Source organism: Nannobrachium achirus, assembly GCF_963921795.1.
Source record: "Nannobrachium achirus genome assembly, chromosome: 15".
Lineage (NCBI taxonomy): Eukaryota > Metazoa > Chordata > Actinopteri > Myctophiformes > Myctophidae > Nannobrachium > Nannobrachium achirus.
In genome coordinates this window covers 932,162-956,390 of record NC_137822.1, presented here as the reverse complement: position 1 = coordinate 956,390, position 24,229 = coordinate 932,162, and the positions used below count along the sequence as shown (strand labels likewise).

The 24,229-nt window shown below is 41.8% G+C and overlaps 3 protein-coding genes across 3 annotated transcripts; all 3 read left to right on the top strand.

Annotated features, from left to right (window-relative positions):
• The first annotated feature begins 1,614 nt into the window (after positions 1 to 1,614).
• Positions 1,615 to 10,110, top strand: LOC308298876 (fructose-1,6-bisphosphatase 1-like). The gene is made up of 7 exons (XM_080742569.1): positions 1,615 to 1,899; positions 3,485 to 3,647; positions 5,690 to 5,782; positions 6,430 to 6,570; positions 7,481 to 7,618; positions 8,723 to 8,842; positions 9,442 to 10,110. Exons 1-7 carry the CDS (start codon positions 1,727 to 1,729, stop codon positions 9,628 to 9,630), a joined length of 1,017 nt encoding a protein of 338 aa, XP_080598695.1. The 5' UTR covers positions 1,615 to 1,726; the 3' UTR covers positions 9,631 to 10,110.
• A 2,334-nt stretch (positions 10,111 to 12,444) lies between these two features.
• On the top strand, positions 12,445 to 16,812 carry LOC308298874 (torsin-1A-like). The gene is made up of 5 exons (XM_080742567.1): positions 12,445 to 12,683; positions 13,786 to 14,060; positions 14,201 to 14,376; positions 15,765 to 15,892; positions 16,214 to 16,812. The coding sequence occupies exons 1-5, from the start codon at positions 12,488 to 12,490 to the stop codon at positions 16,456 to 16,458; spliced, it is 1,020 nt and encodes a 339-aa protein (XP_080598693.1). The 5' UTR covers positions 12,445 to 12,487; the 3' UTR covers positions 16,459 to 16,812.
• Positions 16,813 to 19,486: 2,674 nt separating this feature from the next.
• LOC308299122 (fructose-1,6-bisphosphatase 1-like) lies at positions 19,487 to 21,988 on the top strand (the record flags this gene model as incomplete). Its single annotated transcript, XM_080742845.1, has 4 exons — positions 19,487 to 19,519; positions 19,659 to 19,796; positions 20,945 to 21,064; positions 21,748 to 21,988. 4 exons carry the CDS (start codon positions 19,487 to 19,489, stop codon positions 21,934 to 21,936), a joined length of 480 nt encoding a protein of 159 aa, XP_080598971.1. The 3' UTR covers positions 21,937 to 21,988.
• Positions 21,989 to 24,229: the final 2,241 nt, after the last annotated feature.

Sequence of the window (24,229 nt, the reverse complement as noted above, 5' to 3'; positions counted from 1 at the left end):
GGGTAAACAGGTGTAAGCCCAAACCACCAATGAGTTGCCATGCAACTACTTTCAAAACAGTTTTAAGGTCAACCGCAGCAATGCAACTCCTTGCAAGTGGAAACTGCTATTGGGGATAATGCAAGGACTTGCATGTTGCAAGGTGCATTTTCTTTTTATTGATTAGTCACACTATGGAGACTTAAATAAAAACGTATAATATTTTTTTGTATTTGTCGCATTGCTAAGGCAAAAATGTGATTGCAGTAAATTTACCCCCATCGATTCTGGATGGGGATGCAAATACAAGGCCCTGGATTGGGTCCCATTGCATGGTAGGGGGTAAATGTAGGGTCAGGGGTCTAGCGGTTAGGATTCCTGGTTTTCACCCAGGCGGCCCGGGTTCGATTCCCGGTATGGGAACAACTCTTTTAAGCAGTGATAGCTGAGTGGTTAGTATCCATACCTAGGACTCTGGAGGTCCCAGACGTCGCAGGTACGATTCCCTGCTCCAGCTATCACTTGTGGGCAGCACTGGGTTCAGCTGGGTTAAGCTGAAAACTGAATTTTGCTTTTGGGATGATGTAGGTAAATTCTTCTTCAAGTACATTTTACCCCCATTGATTCTGACTCTGAACTTGTGTCCCCATCCTGGGCCATTCATTTGGGTCCCCATCCAGAATCAATGGGGGTAAATTTACTATAATCAATTTTTTTTGTCTTAGGAATGTGACAAATACAAAAAAATATTATTGAACTCAAGTCTCCATGGCGTGACTAATCAATAGAAAAAGTCATTTTGCGGGTGAACTACTCCTGTAAGGTCCCATTCCATTTAATATTGCAAAGCCATACCAGCACCAATACAATCTTAACCACCTAAGTCCCTTTTAAAAAAATGCCAAAGCTACAGCCAAAGCCTACAGCCAACCAACACTTGTAGGTCAGCAACTTTTTGTAATTTTATTTTAAAGATGTTCTTAGCATTGGCAACAACTGGCTGTGTTTATCTTACCGTTACTACTTCGGCATAAAGTGACTGCTGTGAAAAGTGTAGGCCTATTCAATGTCAAAGCAAAGGTATAGATAATGAGGAATTTACCAAACCAGTAAAGAGAGAACATAAATAAATTAGCAAATCATGCAATTTCCTAGCAAGGCATGCTGAATGAGACCTCAAGAGTTTGGTAATGGCAAACTATTTCCCATGCACCTTTTACTAAAACACTGAAAAATAAACTGTGATGTAGACTGAGTCATGTTTAGGCTAAATTGTGACAGTTATTTTGTTCATTCTAATTCCAAATTATTTTCATAGTTCTCTCCTCCATGCAGCATTCAAATCAATCTAACAAAGCACATATCACCAAACACTTCAAGTCACATATAAAACCAAAAACGTTAGTGAGCATTAGTTTGGACCACAACAACAAAGCCATACTTAATAATCTAGTGCTGAGTAAAAATGTTCCTTATCTTTGAACTTTGCTCTCTCAAACCTGCCTTAGAAAAGCCAAGCTGGGATCAATCTATTCCCTCACCCTGAGGGGGGAGAGAGCTGTGATTGGTGGAGAGAGCATCACACCCATGTCTGTCTGTCTCTCTCTCTCTCCACCCATAGCTCTCTCTAAAACACAAGAGTCCTCTTTTTAAAGTTTGAACCTAGACTTCCCTGTTCACTTGAAGCAGAAACTGGCTCAGGTCCACTCCACTCCACGCACAGCCACACGTCACACACACAGCCATCATGTCCGATCAGGGTGTTTTTGACACCAACGTGGTGACCCTCACCAGGTTCGTGCTGGAGGAGGGCAGGAAGGCACCGGGGGCCACGGGAGAGCTGACCACCCTGCTCAACTCCATCTGCACGGCTGTCAAAGCCATCTCCAGCGCCGTCAGGAAGGCTGGCATCGCTAACCTGTGAGTAGTAGGTAGGGTATCAATATCAGCCTTATTGGATCAAGACCCCCGCCACCACTGATCGATCGTATTTGATCGATTTTGATATTTATCTATTGTGCAAAATCAAAATCGATACAACACATAGGCTACATGGTGGTCTTGACTTTTGATCCAAGGCTAAAGTAGAGTATGAACGTACGCAGCTGAGCATTGCTTGATATTTTGAAATGAGCAAATCTACAAGCTTGTCGCTCCGCTCTGAGCTTGTAGATCGGGGTAGTTTTTGCTTGCGCCGCACCGTCGTACGACGACGCATATAACCCGGCTTCGGGAGCAGGATGCGATGGGAAATGAAGTTTTGTTTACTTTTTAACTGAAGTACTTTTACTGTTTGTAGTTCTGAATTGTGCTATGTGTCGCCGTGTCGGTATTTAAATGGTCATAATCTAGCATGCATTGCGTCAACTGTTAAGGAAGGCTACATTTGTGTACGTTGTAAGGGCTTTAGAGATGTTTATTTTCTTTTCGGCAGAAGCGTCAATTGGGTATGGCAAGCTATGGCAGCTGCCATACCTTGGCTACTAGGGGAAAATAATAAAATGTAGTTTTCATTGTGCCTCATTGTGCCTGTTGCACGCGCGCGAGGGCGCGCGTGCAAGACACCAGTCATGTTGCCATACCTTAGCCTTTTTCTGAACTGACGCCGCTGCTTTTCGGCAAACGACACCGTCGTACGACGAAGTGTATGCGAGACATCAAGCATTAACACTTTTGATAGCAGGATGGCAGTCAGTCAGTCAGTCAGTGAATGAATGGATGGATGTTTTAGATTTAGAGGAAAATGCTTTTGTTGTTGGAAAGTCAAGTTTCTGTTTTGCTATAGTTAAAGCCGTGCTTTCCTAGTGTAGCCTGCTATGCTCGCAGATGTTATAGTAGTAGAGTTTTAACTTGGAGGATTGACCAAAGGTGAACTGTGTACATGGTGTGTCCAGAGTCAGACTGCAATCATCCAGGAAACAGAACATACTGTTACACTGTTTCCACTGAGGACACGCCCCCTCCCACTCTGCACTCACTATGAAATATGCACATGTATTATACATACATAATACGAAAATAAGCAAATGCCATTGAATTTAAATACCTGTATATATTTGATCATCATTTAAAAGGACATTGGCTAATCCAGTGGTTCTCAATGTCTAATCCCATGGGGTCCTTGAGGGCGTTCCAGAGGGAAAATGTATAGACAAAATGTAATAGCCTAATAATATGGCATCAGAATCAGTCTAAACACTTTAACCTTTTTTTTTATACACCGGCTATTTGAAATATATGATCTGCAAGCTCACAGATCGGCTATCATCCAAAAGTCCTGAAAGACTTTGTGACAAATTTTGAACACATTCGGTTCTCACAGTGGGTTCCGAGGACCCCCAGGGGTCCTTGGAGTGGTTCCGGGTCCCCAGTAAAACATATGTTAAGACAACATCGCACTCATTTTAACCACTTCATCCATTCATAGGGTTGGCTACTCAAAAATAGCAGCATATCTGCAAGCACTGGTGTAATTCTCATTCCTGCTCTCCCCTGTGCTGGTCAGGTATGGCATTGCAGGCAGCACCAACGTGACGGGGGACCAGGTGAAGAAGCTGGACGTGCTGTCCAACGACCTGGTCATCAACATGATCAAGTCCTCCTTCACCTCCTGTGTGCTGGTGTCAGAGGAGGACGAGCACGCCATCATTGTGGAACCAGAAAAACGGGTATGTCCGCTAAGACACGTGCACACGAGGAAATTGTTACCCTTGCCCACAAGGAAATGCATTTTGTTACCATTACCCACAAGGAAGGAAATCATTACCATTGCCCTTTCTCGTGTGTGCGTGTGTGTGTGTGTGTGTGCGTGTGCGTGTGTATGAATGAATGGACCATTGTAAAGCGCTTTGAGTTTGCAACTTGCTTAGAAAAGCGATATAAAAATGCAATCCATTATTATTATTATTATGTGTGTGTGTAATATTACTACACCTTTGAAGGCCAAAGTAGACATTATGACATGAGAATCCATCCATTTTACATGTTGCTGTTACTATGTTACTGTATGTATGTTACAGATTTGCATTTATACTGTCAAATGATAGTCATTGTCATGTGTAGATTTAAACCCAAAGTTATACAACACCTTTCTGACAACCATATTGTCCAGAATCCAGTAGAATGATTGTGTGTGCAGATGAACATGAGCCACTAAAATAACTGTTTATTATGAATGTATTTTACAGATATATCATGTTTAGGTTTGGCAGATTACAATTTGACATTTAGCAGACTTATCCCAGAATGATTTACAGTAAGCAAAATAAACACAAGGTAATACTTTACATGCATAGAGATAGTAGAGTATAAGGAACCCTTTTCCCTTTTCCTGGTCCTCACAAGAGAAATGGTAGTTTTTGGCTCAAACATAGATTTAGGCTTTCAATTAGGAAAATATTCAGGTTAGATTTGACTTAGTTGCAAGCCAGTGTCAAGCACAGAAAACAGCCGAAAAGCTAGACTCTTTTGTAGGGCATACTATAATCTATGATCTGCGGCTATTCGTGCGGCCAGGGCATACGCCAGTGCATAATACCTATAGGGCTGTCACGATATGACATTTTACATGACGATTAATTGTCACTCAAATAATTGGCGATTAACGATTTAATTGTGTTTTTGTCATTGATAATTACATTTCTGTTTGGCTTTTAAGCTTTGAAGTTGTACATGGTAGATATGACACATCTATACTATAATTTTGCGAATGTCTGAGTGAGTGAGTGTCTGTCTGTCTGTCACAGCGTTTCTCCTCGGTGGCTGGAGCAATTGATCTGAAATCGCATCACCATCAGCATATGAACACACCTGACATAACTGTGAAGCCCGTTTGTCACTTTCACAAATCGTATGCTGTATATTAGCATTTTTATGGTGTATCTATATCTATTTAGCCTACAGTACCTTTTGTGACCACACATGTTAAGGGAGGGGTGCTGTTGTTCAGGCCATGCACAATCACACACAAACCCACACACACACACACACACACACACACACACGGGGTGGGGGGGTGTGTGTGCAGGCGGGTGGGCGGCCGGGCTGGGGGGGGGGGGGGGGGCAGTATTTCTGTAGCCATTAAACGAAACGGGTTTCTTACATTGATGCTCCTACATCATGCAAGCACCAGTTAAAGTTACTTTCCATCCCTCATATACTGTGTGCACAGTGCACATCCCATAACCCACACATTGCACATCATCTTAGAGCTCATATCTTTGAACCCCATAACCCACACATTGCACATCATCTTAGAGCTCATATCTTTGAACGGGTAAGGGCTAGTAACCTAAATATACAAAGAAATTACTGACATATTTGACAACTTACTACTTAAAAAATAACTTTGATAGTGGAAATAGCCGATCTACAAGCTCACAATGTGAGCTTGTAGATCTGCTATTTCCACTATTATTTACTTTTAAAAATATATATGAAGATTTTTCAACATGGAAACGATTATGAAGATTATGAAAAATAATCACGATTATGTAATAATTGTGACAGCCCTAAATACCTATCAGATACGCTACTTTGAAAAGTTCACGAGGGCAGACGCTTTTTCAAAAGAAATGTCTTCACAGCATACTCCGTATACCCGTGTGACAGGTAGAACACAGCACTGGTGTCAGGCCTCATCTAGTTGTGTCATGTTGCTACAGTACTTCCTCACCACAGTGACTTTGGTGTTCTCTTTCTTAACTTCCAGGGCAAATACATTGTGTGTTTCGATCCCCTGGATGGCTCATCGAACATCGACTGTCTGGTATCCATTGGAACAATCTTTGCCATCTACAAAAAGGTTTGTAGCTGCTGCAGTATTTGAAAGTTTGCGATATATTGGACGATACAAAACATTTAAGATCTAGTCCCTCAAGTATTGTTCACCGTGTTGTACAGGTCTGTATCTGAGGGGTGTACAAATGGAACCAATGGAACTCGGTACTCCAGTTTCATTTGTACACTCTCAGAGTTGAGGGTCTTTGAAACCTTTAAAAGGGTTGAGAACCAGTAGTCCAAAGGCCTTTGCACAAAGGGTCCGATTTCGCGCTCGGAAAAACTGAAAATAAACAAACGCATGGGGTCTCCATGATCTCATGCACACCAGGTCTAAATTTGTCCACATTTTGGCAATATTGTCAGTTTTTCAGCGTGGAAAATCGGACCCTGTAAAGTGGGGTCCGGGATCCCCAGGGGTTCCCCACTGCAAAATCAGTTTAAACACTTTACATTGGCTATTTTATATTTTGAAACATTTTAACAGCACAAATGTGTAGGGGCCCAGGGCCAAATACAAAAAATAATTTGGGGGTCCTTGACATGAAAAGGCTTGAGAACTACTTCTCTAAGAAGGCACAGTATACATGCGTACAGTATGTGACCTGCTCTATAACTGTGCAAACACATTCAATTAGTTTCTGAGTAGTTTTCCTCTGTGTTTCTCCACAGACAACAGATGGTGAACCGTGTGAGAAGGACGCTCTTCAGTCTGGCAGGAACCTCGTGGCAGCCGGCTACGCCTTGTACGGCAGCGCCACCATGATGGTGATCTCCACTGGCCAAGGAGTCAACTGCTTCATGCTGGATCCGGTGAGTCAAAGCATTATGTTGATGATAGTAGGGACTCTAGGGAGCCATAGGACGACATTAGTAAAGGAAAGGCGATAGACTCTATTCACATCGTAGCCATCTTGGATCACATGACAGATAAATAATTGAGCGATGGTCCCAAAATATGAGTTCTGTTCAACCAATTTCTTTTGACCAAATCAACAAATTGGCAGATAACATCAACATCCCCAAAAGGATTAAATAGATGGGTACATCCACACTATTCATGGCAGTTAGGTTGCAATGTTACTCTGTTCAAAGACTTGCTACGGTATCTGTGCAGACTAGCGCCTGCTCTGCCATCATATTAACTTACTGTATCGGGATTTTTCCATATTAATCAGGAGCAATCTAACAACAAATAGTTAATATGATGGCAGAGCAAGCACTGCAAAGATAGCAAGTCTTTGCACACATTAAGGTTGCAACCTAACTTGAACATCGTTACCGTGGATGTAATCAATCCAGTTACTGTAGCCCTTCCAACAATTTATTTCACTCTGTACTTGGTCTTCTCTTTTCCTCTAAACCAAACCACCTTGCCGAAAATAGCCGATCTACAACCTCACAACGCCTCGCGTTGTGAGCTTGTAGTTCGGCTGTTTTCGAATAATGTTCCCCTCAGAATAGGGAGGCTAGGGTTCAAGTGGTTAGCGTATTAAAACAAAAGCTATCACACAAGGATTCGGCACTATTGGCTGCCTCCATGTAGTAACTCTAGTTTACTTTATATCCTCTATTAGTAGTTGTCTTTGTGGTGTCTCATTTTGTGGTGACTCATAGTGTGTGTGTGTGTGTGTGTGTGTGTGTGTGTGTGTGTGTGTGTGTGTGCGTGCGTGCGCGTGTGTGTGTGTGTGTGTGTGTGTGTGTGTGTGTGTGTGTTCTACAGGCCATTGGTGAGTTCATCCTGGTGGACAAAGATGTTAAGATAAAGAAGAAGGGGAAGATCTACAGTCTGAATGAAGGATATGCACAGCAGTTCAACCCAGACGTAACCGAGTACCTGCAGAAGAAGAAATTCCCTGAGGTGACTTAATACGCAATAGAATTTAAATCTAGAACTTCAATTGAATTATGTACCCTGCACTTCTGTATAGAGAAGACAATGTTTAATTCAGTTGACTACTATATCGTCGTTGTCGGGTGAAAACCCTGTATGTCCAAAACTGTTAGTTTTGCATCGTTTATCATTTAAAAAATGATTTAAACTAGTGAAAACAGACGATCTACAAGCACACAACGCCTCGCACCACGAGGCGTTATGTGCTTGTAGATCTGCTGTTTTCACTACTTTTGTGCAACCGCCTTGTATGATGAAGCAGGGCTTTACTTTACGAAAGGTCTGTGCGTGATCTTCAAGCTCACAGCAGCTCACAATGAATGTGTCGCAATGCCAAACACATAACCGGTTTGTCCATATTGGATGAACCTGAAACCATTATGCGTTGCGTTTATGATGGTTCCTAATTTAATTCAAGCTTTGGGCACAGCTGAACAAGTACATTAAAATGGACCCTCATAGGCCCAAAGGGCAAGGCTTTTTGTTAGTCCATGTTATGAATGTTATGAATTGATCACAGTAGCTTAGAGCAGGGGTTTTCAAAGTGGGTGACGGGGCACCCTGGGGTGCCGCGATGGCAGTCCAGTGGTGCCGCGAAATATTTTGATAATATTTGGAATTTATTTGGACACTTGAAAAAAAAAAAATATTTTCAGTCAGTTCTAACCAAAATGGCTATTATCTCAACGTTTTCCTCGCAACATAATCATTAAAATATCGTCACTGTCGGGCAGAAACCATCTCCAAGTTTCAAATGTGTACGTCTTTAAAGCAAAGCCCTGCTTCATCATACAAGACTGTCGCACAAAACTAGTGAAAACAGCCGATCTACAAGCACACAACGCCTCGCATCATTTTATAGATGATAAATACAAAACGAACGGTTTTGGTCATATAAGGTTTCCACCCGACAACGACAGTATGCTATAAATATAAGGTTCTAGGAGTGAAAATTATAATGTAAGGGTGCCTCGGATTAAAAACAAAATATTTATGGGGTGCCCTGAGACAAAAAAGTTTGGGAACCTCTGGCTTAGAGTTTGCTTCACATGTGTTGTGTGTTCTTTGCAGGATGGCAGCGCTGCATACGGTAGCAGGTATATTGGATCCATGGTGGCTGATGTTCACCGTACTTTAGTGTATGGAGGAATCTTCTTATATCCCGCCAACGTCAAGAGTCCAAAGGGCAAGGTGAAGTACAACAACCACCTCACATTATATCTCTATATTTCATCTTTTTGTTTTTCATAAATGAACACCCTCTTTTCTATACTTTGTTGTATTACAGCATAGAGAGAGAGAGAGAGAGAGAGAGAGAGAGAGAGAGAGAGAAAATAGCTACAAGTCCGCAATGTGCCTCACAGTGGCACTTTGTGCGCTTGAGGATCGGCTATTTTTGCCACATTGAAAGGGGTTACATCTGTCTTTGGATTTTATAAATATTTAACCAATGAAAAATATCGAGCTTGTAGTAATAACTACATTGGATTGATTGAATAATAATAATTATTAGCAGATTGCAGAAAAAAGCAGAGGAAAGTACAGTTCAATACAAGGTCTCCTAAGAGGATTTAAACCCAAGAAAGCACTATGGCGTGTTTCCATTTGGGTCCTTTGTACTCAGTTCTTTGAAACATTAAATGGCATACGTCTATATCTATTGGAACACAGGTTCTTAGACTTTTTTCCATTTCCTGGAAAAGTAAGGGTTTTGGACATATCAAGGTTTCCACCTGACAGCGTGTCTGTGTATTGACTCTTTTCTCTCTGTTTTCCTTCGTGCGTTCCAGCTGAGGCTGCTGTACGAGTGCAACCCCATGTCCTACATCATCGAGCAGGCCGGCGGCCTGGCCACGACGGGAGCCGAGAACGTCCTGGACATACAGCCCACCGGCATTCACCAGCGCGTGCCCGTGGTCATGGGTTCCCCGGACGACGTGCAGGAGTACATCAGCATCTTCAAGAAACACAACCCCTGAAGTCGCTCGCCCTCCGTCGACGGCCGTCGCCACGCCGCTTGTTCAGCATAGGCACGTGACCGAGATCATGATTCGATTTTCATGTTCGGAAACATGATCTGGGTTTCAGTTGGTGCTGCTGCTATCTGAACGTGCCAACGAACAACTTAGTGGTTGATGTAAACACGCGCCGTGGACAGGCCGAGTATACTCAGGCTGGACAGGGTCGCTCAGACACTTTCTCATCTTCATAACTTGCACTGATCACGAACGGCAAACTGGAATGAAATAATGGGCCTGATTTATAATTTTGTTGTGCGCCGGTGTCTGCTATTTTTCAGGGCAAGACACGATACACAACTAAATATAAGTCAGGCAATCGATGCTAATGTTCAACCTCGACTATGCAGCCTCACACTGTGTCAATGCAAGGTGGCTGTTGCTGTGTGTCTTACGAGTGGAGATTGACCGTGATTTTTAAATAAATGACAACCAAAAAAACCTGCATCCTTGTGTGTCTGGTGGGGGGGATACATTAATGAAGTGTTTCTCAACCTTTTTTTCTGCATGGGCACACTTTTCATGTCCCAAGAATCCATGGGCACACCAACATAATACGGGGGTGTAAATATCGTCACTGTTGGGAAGAAACCTTGTATCTCCAAGTTTCAAATTTGTACGTTTCTTCGCATAGTAAATCCCTGCTTCATCATACAAGGCTGTCACACAACAGTAGTGAAAACAGCAGATCTGCAAGCACACAACGCCTTGCACCGCGAGGTGTTGTGTGCTTGTAGATCGGCTGTTTTCACTAGTTTAAATCATTTTTAAAATGATAAATACAATACTGGCTTTCAAGCAGTTTCAAGGGGCACACTTGATCCTTCTCAGGGGCACAAACAAAGGTCCCCAGGCACAGTGGTTGAGAAACACTGCATTAATGGATGCTTTGAGAATCTAGTTGCGCTGACCAGAGCACTATGTCAAGCGAAGCTTGGCCAATCAAATCTGAATGCAATGTTTTGTGGCATTTTTCTTTCTGCTATGTTTTGTTTGTGACGTCCAGCCACGTGCCCACTCTAATATAAGATGCATGTTGGTAGTGAAGTGAGACAGGGTTGCTAAAGAGTAAAGACTATGGATTAATTCATTCATGCTTGTCACGTGAAATGTCATGTGAAAATTCCCACCGAGTTTTCAAAAATGACTCACAACTGATGGCTGATGGCTTATTTGCCCCATCTGTGACATGATGGAGATGGTAAAAATCTTAAACCCTGTATAATAGCCTAAAGCCCTAGTATGGGCCCACAATCTGGGAACCCATAGTCAAATGAAAAACACCACACTCTGTTTTGTTTCGTTAATCTGTTTTGATCGAGAGATTTAATGGGCCCATGTTTGTAACTATACCTGAAAGAACAAGCTGCATGTTACAGGTACAGTACCAGGCTGCAGCAATCCTGAAATACAATCCTGAAATACAGTAAAGAAAGGCGAATTCCTTTCAGTTACAAGGAGAAAACGGCACATGTGCTGCTCATGACTACCTTACAGTAAGTAGCCTACTACTGGTGTAAACAACAGTCTCACACTGCCACCTAGTGTCAAAACCACTATCCCAGATGAATTGTTTTTGTGTTAAAACAACAGGCTATTCACAAAGTGAAAGAAAAGTCTCTCTCAAATTTAGTGGGCACTTAATACACAAAACCTTACTCCAAGTATGGCATGAAATATTGTACCGATTTGGAAGGAAACTTGAATCGAAAACCTTGGCCTACTGTATAAGTTGAATATTTTGTCAAACGTTGTGCTAGTTTATTGGAAACAGTAGTAGCTGTATATGCTGCAGTACAATGTGCCAGTCCAGTTTATCATGTCTACCTCTTTAATTATATGTAATAACAATGGTTTAAATATACATCAATCTGTTGCTCATTGAACACTGCCACTGACATCATCTGCTCGATCTGCCAACTCATTAACTTTTTGGTTAAATTAGCTATGAAAAAGCATAATTAGGTTAAATGTATCCCAGTTGAACTGTTTAGTGAAAGTCTAAAGCCTGGTAGGCGAGGTTAGTGAAGGGCTAAACTAAAAGCAATTTAGTCATTTAATGTTTCAGAGTTAACATTCAAAGGCATTGTCCGTTATACGATGAGAGTAGCTCTGGTCCATCGCGTCTATCCTCCCGGAGACGCTCTGACAGACCCGTCGGCATGGCTAGACCCGAGTATCTCAGCCCCTCCGAGCGCTCAACATCAGTCAAAATAAACAAAACTGTTTCACTACTCACCAAACCAAAGGTAGTTTTGCGCTGTTGAAAGTCTATTCTCCGCGGTGGTGAACCCCTCAGCACCCCACCCACTCTGCAAAATACACTATTTTTGGCATGAAATAAAGTGCATCCAACTCGACCGCCGCTTATTTCCGGGTTGTGAACCATTGTATCTGCGGTGGCTGCTAGGTGGCTCGAGGTGGGTGCGTTTAATTTCATGACAAAAATAATGTATTTTACAGAGTGGGTGGGGTGCTGAGGGGTTCACCACCGCGGAGAATAGACTTTCAACAACGCAAAACTACCTTTGGTTTGGTGAGTAGCCCTAGACTAGTAGTGAAATAGTTTTGTTTATTTTGACTGATGTTGAGTGCTCGGAGGGGCTGAGATACTCGGGTCTAGCCATTTGCCGACGGGTCTGTCAGAGGAGACGCAATGGACCAGAGCTACGATGAGAGTAGGGATTGGCTTCGTTCGTATGAAACGAAAGCAAAAGCAAAACTCAGGCTAGGCCTGACAGAGAGACAGTCTTGTTGATCCGAGGCTAAAAAGTAACCTCGCCTACCAGGCTTTCTGACGGCAAAGAGAGCGAGCGAAATGAAGCCTCACCAGCATTCATCAGCTGCAGCTTCACTGATGGTGGTCTCACTGCTGCTGGCCCACGTGACCGTGGCGTTTGAGCCCATCACCACCGGCATCGCGGTTGGCCTCGGCGTCTTGGCCACCGGTTGGTACAGTTTTTGTCATTTTAAGGAATGCTGCGAACCGGAGTGGATCTCTTTCAACAGATCAGGTAATGTTCTAGCCATTATTAAATCATAACTCTTGCAGAGTGATTTTATTTTGGGACGTGCCAAAAATAAAAGCACTCTAATGATCTATGCCAATCAGAACACCTGTGTTGTTGGTCCTCAACATGTCTGGTTTAGGAGTAGACTACAGATAGCTCCTTTCGGAACCCCTCACTCCACTGCTACGGAGCTGCGTAGCAGTGGAGTGAGGGGTTCCGAAAGGAACTAGACTACAGATACAACCCATGAATAGGCCCTATATATTTTTTTAATATGAGATACATAAAGTGGTAGTGCGGTATGCTATGTCGAAAATACAGCTCCCATGGGATTTTTGTGCCAAAATAGTTTTGTTTTGCTGTTTTGGCTTCTGTAGGGTCCAAACTATCAGAAAATTGTGGGGTTCAAATTTTCAGACCCCTCCCTCATTTCCTGGGGGTGGGTCACTTCAGTTTTCATCCTACGGGAATACATAGCATACCGCACTATGGTTCCTGTGTAAATAAGCCAAAAAGCTTACTGGGATCTATTTTAGTTGACCTTGTACCAGTGATTTGTTATGAAACTGTACTTTTTCCTATGCAACCTTCTAATGAATTCTTCAATCAATCAATCAATCAATCAATCAATCAAACAAACAACACCACACCAGCGTTTGGTTTGTTGAATGCAAACGGTCACAGGTGCCGAATATTTCCGGAAAGTAATTCCGGATATTTGGAACAACACGTCGCGGGTGGCTATTATTGTTTCCGTAGTCGATGCCTTATAGCCTTTGTATCAATGAGGCCTCTGTCGTCTCCACCGCGCTCTGACGTCTCCACCGTGCTCTGACGTCTCCACCGTGCTCTGTCGTCTCCACTGTGCTCTGACGTCTCCACTGTGCTCTGACGTCTCCACTGTGCTCTGACGTCTCCACCGCTCACCTTTACAAAAATTTTCCTTAAGGACATGTTCTAACAGCGTGCCAAATCTCATGCGTGTATCGTAAAGTGTACGATTCCGTCAAAATACTGTGCATAGCCGCCGGACTAACCATCGGAGTAACCAGTTTTACACAAACTGATTTTGTAATCATGTTGATTTTATATTCTGCATTCATAGGTCTGGAGGCTGACTTGGAGCGCAAGCTGTTTGGGCAGCATATAGCATCACGCGTCATCCTGAAAGCTGTGTCTGGATTCATGAGCGACAACAACCGCCAGAAGCCCCTGGTCCTCTCTCTCCACGGCTGGTCTGGTACAGGGAAGAACTTGGTCAGCAAACTCATAGCTAAGAACATCTACAAAAATGGCATGGACAGCAAATATGTCCATTTGTTCGACGCTAAACATCATTTCCCACACGCCACTGACGCCAGTCTAATTCACACCTACGAGGTATTAATATCAATAAATATTTTGTTTTATTTTATTCTTTTTGGTCAAAAGTGACTACGCTGGTACAACAATTTTGTCCATCTAACGATACGAATACAATTGTTTTTATCATTCTGCATTTGTCTGTTGTTTATCCCCAGTCTCAGTTACGGCAGTGGATCAGAGGCAACGTCACAGACTGTGCGACCTCCATGTTCATCTTTGATGTGATGGACAAGATGCATCCTGGCCTGATTGACAGCATTAAGCCCTTCCTGGACTACTATGACAAGCTGGATGGAGTCTCATATCAGAAAGCTATATTTATCTTCCTCAGGTGACGACAAAACTCATTTGTTTCTTAAATAACAATTATTTCTTATCTGGGAAGCGATATGGTGTGTGAACAACACAAACTGTTATATTTGCTGATGTGACATACTGTATTGCTTGAATTACTTGTACTGTATGTAATGTATGTTATTTACTTCTGCTAATTCTCTCATTGCAAAATACAAAAACACAATTTGCCCAGGGATGGGCAAATGTATGCTTATAATAATTATTTCTATGGATGTGCCACTCTGTCTGCAGGGGTTCTCTTATTGGCAGTGGTCGCTATGCGCTGCGATGCGACGCAAACAATTAAAAATACATTAATGGTTCATCCAGAAGTATGTCCACAGCATCCGTCCTTATGTTTTATTTAGTACGCAACACACATACATACCGGTAATAACAACAATAATAAAGTACAGCTGAAATCAATCTAATGTACCCCAGAAGAAGACCATGGTTCCCCCCCTGGTGAGCATAATAAATAACTAGAAATGCACTCTGTCGAGGTGCCAACTTGTGCCTTGTGCACAAGTAGGCCATTTATGTATGGCCCACTTGCGCGCTCTGCTTGAGCAAGTAACTACTGCACACTCTGTCGAGGTGCCAACTTCTGTCTTGTGCATAATTAAGTAGGCCATACCTAAAAGTTTTTTTTTTACTTTTTCTTTTTTTTTTTTTTACATGTTACACGTTACCGGTAAGCTGTCTCAATGCGATGTCATTAACCAGGAAGAGAAAAACGCTAATCAGAAAACCATAGACCATAAGAAAATGTATTATGTAAACTGTAATACATACAAATCAAGTGCTGCAAATGTTGGAAACAAATGACATATCTTAGGTCAGTGGTTCTCAACCTTTTCAGTCTGCGACCCCCAAAATAATAATATTTCAAAAGCGGAGCCCCGCCCTGACAAGCACTTGGAATTGTGTGTTTGACTACATCTGTTCCATTGTGGAACATGCTCACAATGCCACAGAGGCGTGGTGAGCATGTATATTTGCTATTTTCACAATTTTGGCCTCTATTATTTGACAATTTGGCCTATTTTTAACCAGAGGTACTAAAAAGGTGTAAAAAGTCCTTAATTGTTCACTTTTTTAAAATGTGAATACCGGTATACAGTACCATACACTTATACTGTATTTACTGTACTTATTTACTGAATTTAAACTACTCTTACTCATTGTCCAAATGAAAAGTAACGAGTACAAGTATCATTACTACTCTTGAGTAAATACTCAAGTATTTTCCACCTCTACCTACATACACAGCCGAACGCAGTACTTGCATGCTCTGCTGGTGCAAGTAATTAACTTGCTCTTATTACATTTATATTGTAATACTCAATTGTGAACACATTTGGGATATTTTGTTTGCAATAGTAATACCGGAGGGGCCAGCATCAACTCTGTAACACTGGATTTCTGGAACGCAGGACGAGACAGGGAGGAGATCAAACTGAAAGACCTGCAAATGGCTCTCTCTCTGGCGGTGGTCAATAGCAAGCAAAGTGAGTACACTACACATTAATACCTTACTGAAATGCCAATACTGTACAAAGAGAGGGACGTTGTCATTAAAATTAGATTTGATCAAGGACAGGAAACCTAGCGTCCCTATTCTGGGCATGTCATAGTAGGCATTCTGGAGAAATATGCAAACAGATTTATTTTCAGCTAGGAGTTTTGGTATTGAGAGAGAAAAGGAGAGGACCAAGTATAGATCCCTGGGGAGACTGGCCCACAAACTATAGTGGGGGTTATATAAATACAAATGTTGACTGCCCCAACCCCCATGTCTTTTTTTTTTTTTTTTCAACCTCGTGGTGTAGGTGGGCTGTGGCATACCAACCTGATAGACAAGAACCTGGTGGACTTCTTCGTGCCCTTTCTCCCTCTGGAATACAAACATGTTGTCCTGTGTGTTAAGGCTGAAATGGCCACCAGGGGCCTGGAACCAGACCACGACGTGGCCGACATGGTGGCCAAAGAGCTTGAATACTTCCCCAAGACAGAGAAAGTCTTCTCTGTCAAAGGATGCAAGACAATACAGAGCACGCTAGACTTTCATCTGTAACATTTGGCAAGTTCTATTGGATGCTACAAGGGAACGATACAACCTTATTATCAATGCCGGAAAGCCAAAGGCGAGGGATTATGTTTTCACTCCTGAGTGAGTGAGTGAGTGATGTCTTTTATGTTACATTAATTTTAGTTAAATTTACGAGTGCATAATGTCGTTTTAGTGAGAAACTGACTTTCTGTTTAATTTTTATTTGACTTTTCTACAGTATATACTTCAAGGAACGATTTGATTTATAGAATCTAAGAAATGTAGGATAATAGAAAAAAAAACTTGTATATGCAATACTAGTCTTAGTTTTGCATACTTGCATCCCTACTTTATTGGCTGACATAAAATGTGTTTGTGTGGAGAAATCTAGGGAAAAAATACACTCAGGTTGGACAAAATTGTTTGATTTAGTTTTTCAACTGATTCTGTTAGGAAATTAGGTCTACTATAGCCAGGATAAAAAATCTACCATGATCTGCTCACTGCAAATACCCACAGTGGCCAAATCAAGTTGGGCTCCCATCGACTTTCTATACAGGAGGAAAATACCCAGGAAAAAAATTAAGTTTTAAGTAGGATGTGAGGGGTTTAACTAGGGGTTTGTCATGATGCTGAATCCATTTAATGTGTTGAAATTTAAACTACAATTATTATTTCAAAAGATTTGTAAAAAGAAAAAAAGAAAATATAACATTTCCAGTAAAATGAATGCCATAAATGTAAAAAAGGTAATGGTGGTGTGCCGGTGGACAAATAGCAGATGTACAAGCTCACAGTGCGGTCCACACTCTGTGTGTCAGTGATGTAAAGTAACTAAGTAGATTTACTTAATTACTGTTAGTCACTATAACAGTAATTAAGTAAATCTACTTAGTTACTGAGCACTAACAGTTAGTGCCCTTCAGGGGTCTTCAACAGGGGGTCCTCACATTTGTTAGAAAATAAATTTATCCATTTTGAATAGCTTGAATACATGATTACTATGCAATTGACAGATTGTTGATATTATTGACATTGGTTCTCAGTTAATAAGTAGTATGTTTAGAAATGGTAGTGGTACGGCCCTGTAACTTGTATGTTTAAAATAAAAAAATATGTCGTAGCCCCGACCCCCCCACCCTACGAGGTGGTAGGGGGTCCCTGCTCCATCTCCCCATCGGTTTGGGGGTCGCCGGACTGAAAACATTGAAGACCCCTGACAGTGGTGTAAGGGTGCCCTCAGACCAAAATACCTATGAGAGTGGAATCCGCGTTCCGCCAATGCATTTCAATGAGAAGGGGGCGGTTTCATGTCGCGCAGACCTTGCGTTTATGCTGGAGCAAAGAAATTCTCCACGCAGATTCTGGTTTCCCCCCTCTGTCCAATCGGGTGAGTCGAAGGCGTAACATTCTGAGAATCAGGAAGGGACAGGGAGATGTTTTGTTTTGAAGAGTCTCATGCACCCAAACTCTTCTCTTTTTAGCTTGTTGCATCTCCCCTTCCAATAAAGCAAGAGCGAGTACCCTTCGCCTGTCCATTATAGAGTTGACACGTAAAAGATGATGATAATAAAGCCTATTAAATCGATAACCTCGCAAGTCGCAACGTGTACCTCTGCAGACAAAGGATCGCTACGCTAGTCTACAGGACAGGCTACAGAGGGAGGGCGGTGCGGGAAGTGAGTGACAGACGCGTCACTGGCTTTGGGACGGAACACGCTCTCTGCGTTTTTAGCTAGCCGCGCACCAGAAGAGTTTATCCACTGCCGACCATATTTTGGTCTGAGGGCACCCTAAAGAAACTAAGTACATTTACTTAAGTAATGTACTTAAGTACAATGTTGAAGTATTTGTACTTTACTTGAGTATTTCCAATTTATAATAACATTACTTCCACTCCATTACATCTCAGAGGCAAATACTGTACTTTTACCCCATTACATTTATTTGAGAACTTTAATTACTAGTTACTTTGCAGGTATACATTATATTATAAAACATGCATAAACCACTTTAGCCCATTCTCACCAAAAGGCACTTTTAGAAATGTCAGCCCCTGCCTCTCTAATATTCTCTGCACGTCCCTGCTGTTCACCCAGTGGAATGTGACCTGTGGCTTTTAAAGACACATCTTTATTGGTCCATTAAGTAAACTGTTTTCTCACCAGGCCAAAGTGCTGCTGAGATGAGAGAGAGCTATTTCTTGGGAGTATTCATGTATCATTGTTATTTAATGCTAATGATGCTAATGATGAATACTGTAGCTGTAGCACATCATTTAACTGATTATGTACTTTGTATGTATTTGGTTTTGACACTGAGGATTTTTTACAATTACTTTTTTCACAATGAAGGCATTTAGCAGACACCCTTTATCCGGAGCGATTCCTTTTACAATAAGCAAGGTAATCACATACATAAATCAAATGTAATATAACCAACTATGATCACTAGTAAACCATTAAGCATCAGTCTAAAAAATATCACATCAAAAAATTATCTGTACATAGAAACTATATAACAAGGAAGGCCCTGGTGTTTTTGTTGAAATTAGTTTAAGATTTATTATTTTATTTTATTTTATTTTAATCCACATCATGCCATGTATTTCCTTGACTGTGGAACATAATAAATCCTAAATCCAAAGTCGTTTTTTGGAGGCTAAATTACCTGTAATGTAATTTGCGCTCGTTTTTTATTACATAATGAGCTGAATATTACATTATGAGTTTTTATTACATTTTTTATTACATTATGAGCCGTTATTAATTATTGGTTGCTACACACCCTGCCAACTTTGTTGATAATAAATGGAGCAACTACTGTATCTGCTAAGCAATGAATACATATGGGGATCATTTAACCGTACAAAGAGCATCCACAATGTTCAATGTTGAACATGTGAAATGTAAAAGAACGTAATATATGTTGAACAACTCACAGGCTTAATATATTATCACTTGGCCTGGTTAAAGAAGGAACGATATTGACTGGTTGAAATGACTGCAGGTGCACTGGAAAGTTTGCAAGCGTTTGAGGCCTCTTTGTGGTTATGCATTTCCTGTGTCTGAAGTACATACGCTGCGTATGTACAACGATCAGTACAGCTGCAAAAGCAAAAGCAGATGCAAAAAGTTTTTCTTTTGTGTGTGTGTGTGTGTGTGTGTGTGTGTGTGTGTGTGTGTGTGTGTGTGTGTGTGTGTGTGTGTGTGTGTGTTCTACAGGCCATTGGTGAGTTCATCCTGGTGGACAAAGATGTTAAGATAAAGAAGAAGGGGAAGATCTACAGTCTGAATGAAGGATATGCACAGCAGTTCAACCCAGACGTAACAGAGTACCTGCAGAAGAAGAAATTCCCAGAGGTGACTTAGTACGCAATAGAATTTAAATCTAGAACTTCAATTGAATTATGTACCCTGCACTTCTGTATAGAGAGGACAATGTTTAATTCAGTTGACTACTATATCGTCGTTGTCGGGTGAAAACCCTGTATGTCCAAAACTGTTCGTTTTGCATCGTTTATCATTTAAAAAATGATTTAAACTAGTGAAAACAGCCGATCTACAAGCACAGAACGCCTCGCACCACGAGGCGTTATGTGCTTGTAGATCTGCTGTTTTCACTACTTTTGTGCAACCGCCTTGTATGATGAAGCAGGGCTTTACTTTACGAAAGGTCTGTGCGTGATCTTCAAGCTCACAGCAGCTCACAATGAATGTGTCGCAATGCCAAAACCCATAACCGGTTTGTCCATATTGGATGAACCTGAAACCATTATGCGTTGCGATTATGATGGTTCCTAATTTAATTCAAACTTTGGGCACAGCTGAACAAGTACATTAAAATGGACCCTCATAGGCCCAAAGGGCAAGGCTTTTTGTTAGTCCATGTTATGAATGTTATGAATTGATCACAGTAGCTTAGAGCAGGGGTTTTCAAAGTGGGTGACGGGGCACCCTGGGGTGCCGCGATGGCAGTCCAGGGGTGCCGCGAATATTTTGATAATATTTGGAATTTATTTGGACACTTGAAAAAAAAAAATATTTTCAGTCAGTTCTAACCAAAATGGCTATTATCTCAACGTTTTCCTCGCAACATAATCATTAAAATATCGTCACTGTCGGGCAGAAACCTTGTATCTCCAAGTTTCAAATGTGTACATCTTTTGGTAAAGCAAAGCCCTGCTTCATCATACAAGACTGTCGCACAAAACTCGTGAAAACAGCCGATCTACAAGCACACAACGCCTCGCGATGTGTGCTTGTAGATCAGCTGTTTTCACTAGTTTAGTACATTTTATAGATGATAAATACAAAACAAACGGTTTTGGTCATATAAGGTTTCCATCCGACAACAACAGTATGCTATAAATATAAGGTTCTAAGAGTGAAAATTATAATGTAGGGGTGCCTCGGATTAAAAACTAAATATTTATGGGGTGCCCTGAGACAAAAAAGTGTGGGAACCCCTGGCTTAGAGTTTGCTTGACATTGTTGTGTGTTCTTTGCAGGATGGCAGCGCTGCATACGGTAGCAGGTATATTGGATCCATGGTGGCTGATGTTCACCGTACTTTAGTGTATGGAGGAATCTTCTTATATCCCGCCAACGTCAAGAGTCCAAAGGGCAAGGTGAAGTACAACAACCACCTTACATTATATCTCTATATTTCATCTTTTTGTTTTTCATAAATGAACACCCTCTTTTCTATACTTTGTTGTATTACAGCATAGAGAGAGAGAGAGAGAAGTAGCGAAAATAGCTACAAGTTCGCAATGTGCCTCACAGTGGCACGTTGTGCACTTGAGGATCGGCTATTTTTGCCTTTTGAAAATGTTTAATGACATACCCAAAACAGGACTGCCACGTTGAAAGGGGTCTTTGGATTTTATAAATATTTAACCAATGAAAAATATCGAGCTTGTAGTAATAACTGCATTGGATTGACTGAATAATAATTATTATTAGCAGATTGCAGAAAAAAGCAAGTACTGAAAGTACAGTTCAATACAAGGTCTCCTAAGAGGATTTAAACCCAAGAAAGCACTATGGCTTGTTTCCATTTGGGTCCTTTGTACTCAGTTCTTTGAAACATTAAATGGCATACAACTATATCCATTGGAACACGGGTTCTTTTCTCCATTTCCTGGAAAAGTAAGGGTTTTGGACATTTCCACCTGACAGCGACGATTTAAAACGAATGAACGGCAACAATCTGTGTCTAGTAACCCCTTTGCAACAAAAGGTTTGAACTATTCTTGCATTTACTACGTGTATTGACTCTTTTCTCTCTGTTTTCCTTCGTGCGTTCCAGCTGAGGCTGCTGTACGAGTGCAACCCCATGTCCTACATCATCGAGCAGGCCGGCGGCCTGGCCACGACGGGAGCCGAGAACGTCCTGGACATCCAGCCCACCGGCATCCACCAGCGCGTGCCCGTGGTCATGGGTTCCCTGGACGACGTGCAGGAGTACATCAGCATCTTCAAGAAACACAACCCCTGAAGCCGCTCGCCCTCCGTCGACGGTCGTCGCCACGCCGCTTGTTCAGCATAGGCACGTGACCGAGATCATGATTCGATTTTCATGTTCGTAAAAAATGATCTGGGTTTCAGTTGGTGCTGCTGCTATCTGAACGTGCCAACGAACAACTTAGTGGTTGATGCAAACACGCGCCATGGACAGGCTGAGTATACTCAGGCTGGACAGGGTCGCTCGGACACTTTCTCATCTTCATAACTTGCACTGATCAAGAACGTCAAACTGGAATGAAATAATGGGCCTGATTTATAATTTTGTTGTGCGCCGGTGTCTGCTATTTTCAGGGCAAGACACGACACACAACTAAATATAAGTCAGGCAATCGATGCTAATGTTCAACCTCGACTATGCAGCCTCACACTGTGTCAATGCAAGGTGGCTGTTGCTGTGTGTCTTACGAGTGGAGATTGACCGTGATTTTTAAATAAATGACAACCAAAAAAACCTGCATCCTTGTGTGTCTGGTGGGGGGGATACATTAATGAAGTGTTTCTCAACCTTTTTTTCTGCATGGGCACACTTTTCATGTCCCAAGAATCCATGGGCACACCAACATAATACGGGGGTGTAAATATCGTCACTGTTGGGAAGAAACCTTGTATCTATCTCCAAGTTTCAAATGTGTATGTTTCTTCGCAAAGTAAATCCCTGCTTCATCATACAAGGCTGTCGCACATAGGGATGGGTATCGTTCACCTTTGAATCGATACGATACCTTTTTCGGTACCTGGGAATCGATACGATACCCTTTTCGATACCATTTTCAATACTTTTTATTTAAGTTTAACTGCTCAGAGGTGATGATGATGATCACACAGTGTGGCGGAGCGGAGAGTATAGACGTTGGATAATCATCATAATAATAAACATTATTGGCTATTGTCGGCTATTTTCCACACTAACGAGTGTAGCCTACTAAAGCAGTCATTAATAATAATAATAATAATAATAAAACTGTATTTGTATAGCACCTTTCATGACATGAAATGCAGCTCAAAGCGCTTTACAGAGCAGAAGATGAAGCACAAGTGCTTAATAGAGAAAAAAAATATATCCACGACTTTCCACCGCCCCATAGTGCATTGCGCAGACGCTGTACCGAGCTTCCGGCGCCGCAGCCGAGTGTGATTTAATAAGCTCACAACGTTTGCATCTGCGACGCGACGTGAACTTGTATGTCTGCTGTTAAACCGGTAGTGTGGTTCAAACAGGTCCAAATAATCTCCAGTAAACTCCCGCGGAAACAGGTGGATATAAACTCTCAGTAGCCCAACTGTTACAGATGCGACCGGCCAGGGGTGCGTTCCAGAATATCGAAATGAGGTATCGTTTGTTTTTACATGAACCGATACCCGATAGTATCAACGTCATGCAATCGATACCATTAAAAGTATCGCAGACGATACCCATCCCTAGTCGCACAACAGTAGTGACAACAGCAGATCTACAAGCACACAACGCCTCGCACCAGATCTGCTGTTTTCACTAGTTTAAATCATTTTTAAAATGATAAATACACTACTGGCTTTCAAGCAGTTTCGAGGGGCACACCAAAGTCCTCAGGCACAGTGGTTGAGAAACACTGCATTAATGGATGCTTTGAGAATCTAGTTGCGCTGACCAGAGCACTATGTCAAGCGAAGCTTGGCCAATAAAATCTGAATGCTATGTTTTGTGGCATTTTTCTTTCTGCTATGTTTTGTTGTGACATCCAGCCACGTGCCCACTCTAATATAAGATGCATGTTGGTAGTGAAGTGAGACTCTTTACAAGAGTAACCCTAACCCTATGGATTAATTCATTCATACTTGTCACGTGAAATGTCATGTGAAAATTCCCACAGAGTTTTCAAAAATTACTCACAACTGATGGCTGATGGCTTATTTGCCCCATCTGTGACATGATGGAGATGGTAAAAATCTTAAACCCTGTATAATAGCCTAAAGCCCCAGTATGGGCCCACAATCTGGGTGGGAACCCATAGTCAAATGAAAAACAGCACACTGTTTTGTTTCGTTAATCTGTTTTGAGAGATTTATTGGGCACATGTTTGTAACTACCTGAAAGAACAAGCTGTACAGGTACAGTACCAGGCTACAGCAACCCGTATCCTGAAATACAGTAAAGAAGAAGAATTCCTTTCAGTTACAAGGAGAAAACGGCACATGTGCTGCTCATGACTACCTTACAGTAAGTAGCCTACTACTGGTGTAAACAACAGTCTCACACTGCCACCTAGTGTCAAAACCACTATCCC

What these genes read in the sequence shown, in the direction of transcription:
- LOC308298876 (XM_080742569.1), top strand. Translation starts at nt 1,727, where the DNA reads ATGTCCGATCAGGGTGTTTTTGACACCAACGTGGTGACCCTCACCAGG. An exon ending in AAGGCTGGCATCGCTAACCT is followed by an intron (nt 1,900 to 3,484) that starts GTGAGTAGTAGG and finishes TGTGCTGGTCAG; the next exon opens with GTATGGCATTGCAGGCAGCA. An exon ending in TCTTTGCCATCTACAAAAAG is followed by an intron (nt 5,783 to 6,429) that starts GTTTGTAGCTGC and finishes GTTTCTCCACAG; the next exon opens with ACAACAGATGGTGAACCGTG.
- LOC308298874 (XM_080742567.1), top strand. Translation starts at nt 12,488, where the DNA reads ATGAAGCCTCACCAGCATTCATCAGCTGCAGCTTCACTGATGGTGGTC. An exon ending in GCTATATTTATCTTCCTCAG is followed by an intron (nt 14,377 to 15,764) that starts GTGACGACAAAA and finishes TGTTTGCAATAG; the next exon opens with TAATACCGGAGGGGCCAGCA. An exon ending in GGTGGTCAATAGCAAGCAAA is followed by an intron (nt 15,893 to 16,213) that starts GTGAGTACACTA and finishes CTCGTGGTGTAG; the next exon opens with GTGGGCTGTGGCATACCAAC.